The following is a 12,052-nucleotide window of genomic DNA, read 5'->3' on the forward strand; positions in this document are numbered from 1 at the left end:
ATAATGGTGATTTTGCATTTCCCAGCATTTCATTTTGAAAAAACCAGGGGCACCTGGGTGGTTCAGTAGGTTAAACATCTGCTTTTGGCTCAGGTCATGATCCTGGGGTCCTGGGATGGAGCCCCATGTCAGGTTTCCAGCTAAGTGGGGAGCCTGCTTCTCCCTCTCTTCTGTGCTTGTCGTGCTCTCTCACTACCTGTCTCTCTCTCTTTCTCTCTCTCTCTCAAATAAATAAATAAATTCTTTTATAAAAAAAAGGAAAGAAAATGCTCAAATATACTATACATGAAACTTGAATTTCAATATGAATATTCATGTATTCACCACTTAGATTCTATCCATTAACTGTACTTGCTTTATCACAGATCTGCCTGTCTTTCCTTCCATCCATCTCCTTGTCCATCAAGTCATCCATTTCAATTTTGGTGCATTCCAAAGTAAATTGCAGACATCAACATTCTTCACCATAAAAACTTCAGCATATACCATATGACCTTTCCGATATGAGGAATTTGAGAGGCAGGGTGGGGGGGTCATGGGGGTTAAGGAGGGAAAAAATGAAATGCGATGGGGTTGGGAGGGAGACAAACCATAAGAGACTCTTAATCTCACGAACAAACAGGGTTGCTGGGAGGTGGGGGTTAGGGATAGGTTGACTGGGTTATGGACTTTGGGGGGGGTATGTGCTGTTCACCAGTGAGTGCTATGAAATGTGTAAGCCTGATGATGCACAGACCTGTACCCCTGGGGCAAATAATACATTATATGTTAATAGAAAAATAATTTAAAAAAACCCTTCAGCATACATATCATTAACTAGAGTTTGGAGTTTATTTTTTTCTTTTAATGTAAAGTTATAATGTACAAATCTTAAATGTATACTTGCTGCGTTTTGAGAAATGAGTAGATGCACCTTTGCGTAACCCAAATCCCCATCAAAATATAAAATAATACCATTATCTCACTGTTAACTCATGCCCCTTCCCAGTCTTTTTCTACCCCCGCCTCTACTTACCCTCAAGAGGTATTCACTGTTTGATTTTTTTTTGTCAGTTTCACTTGTTTTTAAATTTCATATAAATATACAGTATATACTTGCTATGGTAGGCTTTTTAAACTCAGCCTCATATTTTTGGTATTCTTCCATATCATTGCATGTATCAGTAGTCCATTAGCTGTTATTGCTCAGTATTTCATTGTATAAAAATTCCCATTTAGGGGCACCTGAATGGCTCAGTCCATTAAGCGTCTGCCTTTGGCTCAGGTCATGATCCCAGGGTCCTGCTCTATGTTGGGCTCCTTGCTCAGTGGGGAGCCTGCCTCTGTCTCTCCCCCTTGCCCTCTCAAATTTAAAAAAAAAAAAACTTAAAAAGATTTTATTTTTATTTATTTATTTGATAGACACAGAGAGAGAGGGAACACAAGTTGGGGGAGTGGGAGTGGGAGAGGGAGAAGCAGTCTTCCTGCTGAGCAGGGAACCTGAGGCAGGGCTCGATCCCAGGATCCGAAGGCAGACACTTACTGACTCAGCCACCCATGCACTCCCCAAATAAAAAAAAAAAATCTTTAAAAATTCCTGTTCATTCTTTTGTTGGTAGATATCTGGGGTATTTACATTTTAGGGCTTTTGTGAATAAGGCTGTGAATATTCTTAGAAAAAGTCTTTATGAACCTATGCTTTCATTACCTTTGGGTAGTACTTAGGAGTGGAATTTATGGGTCATAGAAAGGTGTGTGTTTAGTTGTACAAGGAACTGCTGGTCATTTTTCCAAAGTTGTATCTCTTTCTGCTTTTTAAAAAAGATTTTATTTATTTGAGAAAGAGAGAGTACAAGCACGGGGAGGACAAAGGGAGAAGTAGACTCCCTGATGAGCAGGGAGCGCAGTGCAGGGCTTGATCCAAGGACCCTGCAATCATGACCTGAGCCGAAGGTAGATGTTTAACTGACTGAGCCACCCAGGCGCCCCTTATCTCTTTCTAGTTTTGTAAGAATTCTGCACCTGATTATTTTACTTCCAAACATTTTCTGACATGTGATCTACTCAAATTCTTCCCCCTCCAGTCTCCCATCTTTCTGTTAAAATCTGGTTATTTTCATGATATCCTCCATTATATTTCAAAGTGATGTTTTTGAGTTTTTATAGTCCCTTTCTGTGCTCCTTTTTTAAAACAGCTTGAAATCTAATTCACATACTATAAAAGCCACCCATTTGAAGTATACAATTCAGTGGTTTTTCGTATATTCACAAATATGTGCAATCATGACCACTATTTCTAGAACATTTTCATCACCCCAGAAAGAAACCCTGTACCCATTAGCAGTCATTTCTCATTCCCCAGGGCTACCACTCTTCTGCTTTGTGTGTCTAAAGATTTAGCTATTCTGGACATTTGGCATATATGAATCATGCAATATGTGGTCTTTTGTGACTGGCTTCTTTCACTTGGCATGATATTTTCAAGGTTCATCCATGTTATAGCATGTATCCGTACTTCTTTCTTATAGCTGAATAATATTCCATTGTATAGGTATGTCACATTTTATTATCTATTAGTTGAAGCACATGTGGGTTGTTTTCTCCTTTTTGCTGCTATGAATAACACTGCTATGGCCATTTGTATACAAATTCTGTGTGAACATACATACACACACCAAGGAATGGAATACTGTGCCATTTGTGAATTTGCTTCCTGCTATTATCTTTTGATATTCTTTAGTTTAGCCTTTATACTCCTATACTCCTATTTACTGTGGAGTCTTTATACTCCCACATAATGGTTCAAAATATAAAAGTTGATTGTTTTAAAATGGTAGTAAATCTATTTCTACATATCAGAGGTCTCCAATTTAAGAAAGAGGGGTTTACTTGAAGTTTGTTAGTGGGACTCAAGTTACTTAGAAGAATGTATAGATCCCAGGCCAATCAATAAAAACACATTTAGAGATACAATTAGAATGCTACAATTATTCCCTCTTCTACCATACATCTAGTTTTTATTGTGAAATATGTTAAGTTCTATGGAGAAGTTTTTATCACCTTAGGATATAACTATTTTGAGTTACCTTTCTTAACTGCCTCCTCTTTTTGGAGTTCTAGTGGTATGGTATGTTAGTCATGTTAAGTAAAAGCGAGGTGAATTGTTTCATACAGTGCTAGTTATATTATTAGGCAACATTAATCATGGCATTAGTAGAGCATGAGTTTGTACTGTGTAGTAGCTCCATTAACAGAAGACCATTATGATTGGTTATGTACTAAATTGCTTGTCTCAAGAATAAAGTCTTGATTTTACTCTTGAGAGGAGCAAGAAAATGGCTTTACTGGATTCTTTCTAAATATTAGCAGAGTAGTATTTCTGCCCAATATTAAGATATGTATTTGGTAATTAAACCTTGCATCAGAAAATGATCTTACCTGTAGTGGCAGGTAAGTGATCATTTACTATAAGGTAGAATTGAGGGTGATGTTGATGCAGGAAGACTACATTTATAACTATTACTCAAAAAGGCTCTTAAGTGGTAGTTCTAATTGCTTATGTCTTCTAGTTTTTAAAATTAAGATTTTTAATTTTAGATACAAAAGTTTTGCAGTACTATTTCAATCTGGGATTGCAGGTAAGTCATGATAAAACTGCTTTGACAAACTCTAGATTAAAAATGTAAGCTGGTTTGATAATCGGACTCTCAAACTTTAAAAGCCACGAACACTGTGAGGAGCCTAAAAGTTGTCTTTTTTTTAAGATTTTATTTATTTGTCAGATAGGTCACAAGTAGGCAGAGAGAGGCAGAGAGAGAGGAGGAAGCAGGCTCCCCACCTAGAAGAGAGCCCAATGTGGGGCTCGATCCCAGGACCCTGGGATCATGACCTGAGCTGAAGGCAGAGGCTTAACCCACTGAGCCACCCAGGCACCCCTAAAAGTTGTCTTTATAAGAATTCTGAAGATGATATAAATCAGTTTTGTACTTGGCCCTCCCAGTGCTTCAGTTCCTCTTATAAAATAATTGTTAAATTATGGCAAGTGGGGGCTCTAAGCAACACAACTTAAGCATTTATTGACCTCCATATTTAGCATCATATATATGCCAACCCTTCACTGTGTTTTTCTGTTTCAGTAATAAATGGATCATTTGTCTTGCCTGAAACATTTTTATGGTTGTTTCTACATGTTATATGAAAAGTAATTGGACTGATTCAAAGATACTTAAAGGGCTCTATTATTTTTAAAGCAGTTATGTGTTCATAGATATTTACCAAACATTTATTTTCACCACTCCCCTGAAATGTAGAAGGGTGGGGTACTGACAATATCTTAATACCCTGAAAAGTGTCTCTGATTTCAGGTAAGAGCTCTTTTATTTTACTCTTTCAGACGTCATTTCCCCCCGAAATACACCTGACTTCTGATATAACAAGATGGCATATTTCCTAAAATGCAATGATGGATTTTAAGATTTGGCAGATATTAGTAAACTAGACAGACTCCTGGATAATGCTTAGATTAGTTCGTATTCCCAGACACTTACTTCACTAAAATTTTGGGCATTTCATTTCCAGAAAACTATCTTCTCCAGCTGGCGCACATTTATAAATTAAGAATAGTGAATAGGTTTTTTGTTCTTTGAGACTATTTCCCAAATGCAGTTTCAAGAATTGAAAATACAAACTACTTGCACCTTCAGTTATGTTAGTTTATTACAATTACATGTGGAAACATTGTAAGTCATATTAGATGTATAAGGCATTTTTTATTAAAAGTAATAGCATTCATTATAGTACTTGTGAACTAAAGTATAAAGAAAATCGAAATCATATGTACAACCACTATACACTGATACATTTCCTTATAGCTTATTTATCTCTTTTACAAAATATTTGATAGGCTCTGTAATTTTTTTAAGTTAACAATATGAGCATTTTTTCCTTAAATATTTAACAACATAATTTCTTTAATTTCCTGTATTGTATCCCATCATGGGTATGTCATAATTCATCCAGTTCCCTACTGTTGAATATTTGGGTGGTTGACTCTTATTTTTTTAGTTAACATACAATGTTACATTAGTTTCAGGTGTACAGTGTAGTGATTTAATAAGTCTGTACGCTATGCTGTGCTTATCACATATGTAGGCATCTGTCACCATACAATGCTATTACAGTACCATGGGTTATATATGTCTTATGCTTTACCTTTCATCCCTGTAACATATTCCACTCTATTTTGTTTTTTAAAATAATGCTAGAAAAGACATCTTGGTATACAGATCATTTTGTATATCTGTAATTTACTTAGGATGCCTTCTTAAAAGAATATATGTATTCAAATAGGAGATACAGATGCTGCAAATGGTCTTAAAGTTTTAGTAGAGAAGATTTTCCAAATGTTCTTTTAGGTCAAAAATGCTACGCTACCTGAAAATTATAGCCCAACTTTTTTTTTTTTTAAAGTGAGGAACTCTGTACTACTTTAAGAAAAGAGATAGTAAAGTGTTTCTTTCTTTCTCACCCAAGTGCTATCACCACAACTATTGGCACTCCATGGTCTATGTGCCACAGATGCAGCAGCAGCAACATCTTCATGTAGAGAATTATCCAGTCTATTCTGAGCCATCTCCTCTGGTAGAGCAGACAGTTCCTCCGTTGTATGGTGAGGTGGGGAGACAAGAAGGCACACAGGTGGAAGCAACAACAAATGGTGAGTATGTAATGAGAGTGCCTGCAAGAAGGACAATTGGACTTTATTATGTGTAATTTAATAATAACCTTCAGATATCTCATTTGGTCCATATTCTACACCCATGTTTTCTTGTTTGTCTTAGAGAGTGAGTATGAGCAGGGATGGAGGGACAGAGGGAGGTAGAGAATCCTAAACAGGCTCTGCGCTTAGTGCAGACCCTGATGAAGGGCTCAATATCACGACCCTGAGATGATGACATGAGCCGAATTCAAGAGTCGGACACTTAACTGAGCCACTCAGGCGCCACTCAGGCTCCACTAGGCTCATGTTTTTTTAAAGCATGGTATGGACCCTTGAAGTTCTTGAGACCTTTTTATGGGATCCATGAAGCCAAAAGTATTCATCATATATTACACATATCTTAGAGATTTTATTTGTCTCTTCGCTGTCACATTTTGCATTGGGGATTCAAAAATCATTAGTAGTAAAACTGCTGCCACCCAAGCACAAATCAAGGGAGGATCACTAAACAGTGCCTTCACTACCATATATAGTCATGATATGAAGATATGAGTAACTTTTGGTTTTAATCAAAAACGTTCTTGGGGCGCCTGGGTGGCTCAGTGGGTTAAGCCACTGTCTTCGGCTCAGGTCATGATCTCCGGGTCCTGGGATCGAGTCCCGCATCGGGCTCTCTGCTCAGCAGGGAGCCTGCTTCCTCCTCTCTCTCTCTGCCTGCCTCTGCCTACTTGTAATCTCTGTCTGTCAAATAAAATTAAATAAAATCTTTTAAAAAAAAGTTCTTATTTTTACTAAATACTTACCTTTGAATAATTGTATGTAATATTCTGTGTGACAAAATGGGGACTATTCCTAAAGTATCATACATACTGAAATATGATTAACTTAAAAGAATTTGTGAGGTTGACTAATGAGCTGAACTAATTTTTTTCATGCAAGACTATTTTTACTTGAATGATAGACAAACTATGGTTATTTAGACTTGTGGATCTGGCAGGCATTTTCTCAAATAACATGAGCCTGTCACTTCAAGAAAAAATCAACCAATAGTATTTGTTGTCAAACATAAAAATTCCTTGGGGAGCCTGGGTGGCTCTGTCAGTTGAGCATTTGGCTCTTGATTTCAGCTTAGGTCAGGATGTTGGGCTACATGCTCAGTGGGGAGTCCGCTTTTTTCCCCTCTCCCTCTACCCCTCCATCCATGCACGCTTGTCCACAGTCTCTCTCTCTCTCTCAAATAAGTAAATCTTGGAAAAAACAAAGATAAAAATCTCAGCTTTCAAATAAAAATTAGAATTTTGGAAAACTTATATCTGCTGCTATGAACTTGACAGTTTCTCAGTACTTTTCTAATAATATAGATGGAGCTATTGGGGCTCTTGGCTAACTCAGTCAGTAGAGCATGCAACTCTTAATCTCAGGCTTGTGAGTTCAAGCCCCATGTTGGGTGGAGAGATCACTTTAAAAAAAGCTTAAAAAAAAGATGGGGCTTTTACTGAATGTGGTTTTTCACATTGTATAATAAAATGTGTTAATATTTGGGAGATCTGTGTAACTCAGTAAACTAATACTTTTCCAGTTACCAATGCATGGTGTTACCTATGTATAATTTTGTAAAAGATAAATTCAAAGCATAAGGTAAACTGTGGATTTCAATGTTGAGAGAGTATGAAAAGTCCAAATTGCTACTTACCTTTGGCAACTACCACTTACCTAGTTTTGGTGTAGCATCCAAGAATATCGAATTATCTGAAAAGACTGGTTATTAAAAGATTTCTGTCTTCCAGCTGCATATCTGTATGAGGCCATATTTTCATCATATACTTCAAAACAACATATCACTATTAGTTAAGTACAGAAGCAGATGTGAGAATCCAGTTGTCTTCTATTAAGCCATACATTCAAGATTTGCACAAATATAAAACAATGACACTTATCTCACAATATTTTTGTTTTGGAATATAAACTTATTTTTATAGGAATTAATAAATTTAACTTTCTCAGTTTAATTCCTAATACAGTAAGTATTGAAATAACTCACATAAACAAAAGTTGATTGAGATCCTTAATTTTTAAGAGTGTAAAGGGATCTTGAAACCAAAAAGTTTGAGACCCACTGTGCCAGACCATAAAGGTGGTTGCTCTATGAGTTTAACAATATAGTATAGATAGAGAGACATTTTTAAAGGGTTTAGAATGGGATCTTGACTGCCCTTCTTGGAAGGAATCGGCAGGAGGTAGAAAAAAATTATTTAGACTAATCAAACCACATCTGGCTCACATTCCAGTACTGCTGCTTAATGCTTATGATCTTGGCTAGTTACTTTACCTCCCTAAGCCTGATTTCCTGTAAAATGGGAAATATCTGACTTGCCATGGTTGCTATAAGAACTAAATGAGATAAATTATACGTATGTAGAAGTATACTGTGCCTGGTGCATGTGAAAAATGTGAACCTTCTTCTGTTTCTCCCTTTCTTTAAAGCCTATTAATGGTTTGGAAATATAGTACTACAGATCTTAGCCCTACTGTTCACCTAGTGTTCATGTGATATGGCCCATTGTAATAAAAATTAAAGTGTCAACCTTCATTACATTTTTGTACCATGTACCTTTTATAGAACTATTTTTTTAAAGTAATACGGGTTTTTTTAAAAAAAATTTTATTTATTTATTTGACAGAGAGATCACAGGTAGGCAGAGAGACAGGCAGAGAGAGGGCAGGGAGCAGGCTCCCTGTTGAGCAGAGAGCCCGATGCGGGGCTCGATCCCAGGACCCTCAGATCATGACCTGAGCTGAAGGCAGAGGCTTAACCCTCTGAGCCACCCAGCCGCCCCATAGAACTATTTTTAATTGTAAACCATGAGACAGTGGCAGTCTTCATTCCACAGAGTTTGCTCATCTACATAATCCCAGGTAATGAAGGACTCCTTTTTATTATTTACATAGTCACTATAGCAAGGACAGAACTACATCTGTTTTCACTAAAACTGACTCATGGTAGCAAAAGTGGTGTAAAATTAAAGCAATGCCAGGATCTTAATGACATTCAGCATTAAATGTTTGGTCTTTAGGATGCTCTTCAGAACCTTCAAGTATAGACCAGATTGTATACACACCAGAGTTTTTAATTGCTAAAGTAATACATAATGGTTATTTGGAAAATATGTGTCGCAGTGTGGAAACTATTGGATGACTTAATTGGGAATTACCCTTATGAGAACTTAGTGACTAGAAGGACTCTAGAGAATGTTTTTGTATGTATTTAGTCTGTAGGTACCTAAATCATCCCAGAAAGATAGCTATCTCTAGGTAGACTACATTTGACCCATTATACGCACACATATATTTAAATTTTTATAATTTAGAAAATTTTCATATAATCTTCTAGCAGCCTGCTTTAGTCATTAATGTTCATATCAAAGGTGCTCTGGGATGCCTGGATGGCTCAGCCGGCTAAGCTTCCAGCTCTTGATTTCTGCTCAGGTCATGATCTCAGGGTCAAAGAGATCGAGCCCTGCGTTGGGCTCTGTGCTAGGCATGGAGCCTGCTTGAGGTTCTTCCCCTCTGTCTCTGCTCCTTCCCCACCTCTTTTCCCTCTCTAATTAATTAATTAATTAATTGATTTTAAAAAACATATTCTTGCCACATTTGCTGCAGATCTTTCCTATAGTTAGTGCTAAGTTTCACTTTTACCTGAACATCCATTTATGTTATGTTTTAGTAAATCTTTGTATGTAAAGTGTACTATATTATGCATTCTTTGTTTCAGGTACTTTTCCAAATGCTGACCCTGCATCTGTCCCTCATGGAGCCGTCTATTATCCAATGATGTCAGATCCCTATGGGCCACCACCTTTGCCAGGTTTTGATGCCTGTCTTCCTGTTGTGCCAGATTATCCCTATGTTGCCCCTTGGCATCCAGTTGGTGCAGCATATGGTGGTTCTTCTCAAATTCATGGTGCTATGAATCCTGGGCCAGTTGGCTATATTGCTTCACCTCCCTCAGCCTCTCATTACCTACCTCAGAATATGTAAGCCTGAGCAGTATGAAGTACTCTTGCACTGCCATTTTTTGCTGTTTTGGTTTTTAAAAAGTGTTTTATGTTAGTGTTTAAGTGATTTAGGTGGTTAGGGTGATTACTGTTGTATCTTATCTGTCTTTAAGATTATTTTATCTTTTGATTTAAAATACTACTTTAAATAAAGGAATATTACTTTGGGTTGTGGATAAAGAAATTGAGATGGATGTACAGGCTAGCCCCATATTGAACATATTTCATCAGCTCTTTTCTTGTCAGCCAGCTTGTCAACTTTGTATTAGCTGATGGTTCCAGTTGATAAAAGGAATAAATCCTACAAACTATTTCCTTGGTTCAGATGTCACACATCATATTAAACCATGCAAAATTGGAATAACTTGACTTTTTTCTAGAAAATAAAAATATGAACATTTGCTTCTGGATAACTAAATATTAAATGAGAGAGTTTTTCGGGTTTCTTAAGAATTGTCTGAACTCAGTTATGTTCTGTGATATTAATCAGTTTTGAAGGCACATGGTGCTCTGCTTTAGATTTATTCCATATGCTCTTTGATATTGGATTTATGTAACTGTTTTACTGCACAGTATTGAATTGGTGTCCTTTGCACAGTTAGCAGTAAATAAAAATAAGCATTTAAAATTGCTAAAATGAGTGGGGTTTTCTTTTCTTTTTCATGGCAACAAAGAGTACCAGATACTTGATTGTTCTGATGTTTTCTCCTGCTATTTTGGTGGCAAAAAAAAAAATGTGATTTTATGACATGAACTGGTGGGTCCCCATTGAAACGTTATTCAGTCTCAAGATGTTATGATGCGTAGTACCAGCTCTAGTTCTTTTCCCTTGAATATGTCCCTTTTTAGCTTGTGGGGGTTCTTTTAATCTTAACTCCCTTATGGAACTTTAATCTAGACTTACTTTCTCATTGTCCTATACTTTCAATAGTTGTGTCTTTTAGTTTTTATTTTTAGACTTACCTTACATCTCTGTAGGCCTGCCTTGCCTTTTCTCTGACTTTCTGTGAGACCTATTTCATCTTTTCCCTTTTATCTACCCAAAGACCACAAGATTCTTTGTATTTATCAGTTCTCCTGTAAGGGGTTATTCATAATGAATGCTTTGCTGTATCTCACCTGACAAACAGCTATTGAAAAAGTATTCTTTGGTTTCCACAAAACTTATTTATATTGCCATCTTTAAAGGTTATTTATGTTTGTGAATTAGTCCATTTTTCCCACCTTCAGCTATACCCTGGCAAAAAGAACCATTGAGAACCTCCAGGCTCCAGGTGCCTTAGCAGCCTAAAGTACTGGAGGAGAATCCATTTTAAAGAAGATATCCTATCTTCAATGTACTGTTCTCAAGATAATTGATACTAATGAATTCTAAATCCATGTACTAGTTAAGACTCCTCTTTCTTAATAGTTAGGGAACTGGTTGTGTTTTGTTTTTAAATCCTTTATCTTGAGAAGTCCTTACTGTACAAATTGACATCAGACTTTAGGAAAGAAAGATAGGACAACAGTGTGCTGATCTTTGTAACAACCTGACTCTCTGTATTACTGTTTTAGCTTCTTTTCTCCTGACCTCCTGGATCCTCAGTGTTTGCAGCCTACAAATTGTTTGATGTTTTATGTAAAGGTTTATTTTGGTCAAGCTTAAAACATGGAGCAACCTGTCTAGAATTTTTCAAATATGCTGACATTTCTGGAATATATGTAACTCACAGCAAGTGATTTTCCTGTATCTTAAACTCTCAAAGGTTTACTAATTAGCTCGTAAGGATTGTTTTAGAAGGTTATAGTCTATCTTGAGAATGTGGTTCTGGAAATTGTGTGGTTTTGAGACAAGCATGTTTGCCTTGGGCTTCCAGTTGATTTGTTTTTATTTTAAACTTTTGGGTTGCTGCTTTCGTTTGATTTCCATTACTAATTTAAGTGATTTAATGAGATACTTCTTATTAACCAGAAAACCAGAGATCAGTAGTGCATAACTAGATCAACCTAATTGTTAACTGTCAGCAGTGTGGAAATCGGTATTATGGTCTGTTAAAATCGTACAAGTATAATCTGCTTGTTGATGTATTATAATCATTCTCAAAGAAATAATCAAGCATGTACCCTGACCCTCCTGTTTTGGGGTTTGAAAGGGTGAGGGTAACCTGTACTGCTGTTCTTGAAAGTAGTTTCTAGGTAAAAAGGAAGTGGTTTTTCTGGTAATTACAAAGTCCTAAGACTTAATGTGTTTAATCAACCTTTTTTTCCCCAACATATTACCTCTTTAGGGCCCTTAATGTTACAAAAAAACTTCCTG

General features: G+C 36.6%; 1 protein-coding gene across 1 annotated transcript in view; it reads left to right on the top strand.

Moving 5' to 3' along the window:
* ALG13 (ALG13 UDP-N-acetylglucosaminyltransferase subunit) overlaps positions 1–10,384 on the top strand; it is a 66,828-nt gene extending 56,444 nt beyond the window's left edge. Inside the window, 3 exon segments of the mRNA XM_032329855.1 lie at positions 3,577–3,617; positions 5,512–5,695; positions 9,471–10,384. Of these exon segments, the coding sequence (XP_032185746.1) occupies positions 3,577–3,617; positions 5,512–5,695; positions 9,471–9,736 (491 nt within the window). The 3' untranslated portion in view covers positions 9,737–10,384.
* Positions 10,385–12,052: the final 1,668 nt, after the last annotated feature.

This window comes from Mustela erminea, chromosome X (assembly GCF_009829155.1).
Source record: "Mustela erminea isolate mMusErm1 chromosome X, mMusErm1.Pri, whole genome shotgun sequence".
NCBI classification, from domain to species: Eukaryota; Metazoa; Chordata; class Mammalia; order Carnivora; family Mustelidae; genus Mustela; species Mustela erminea.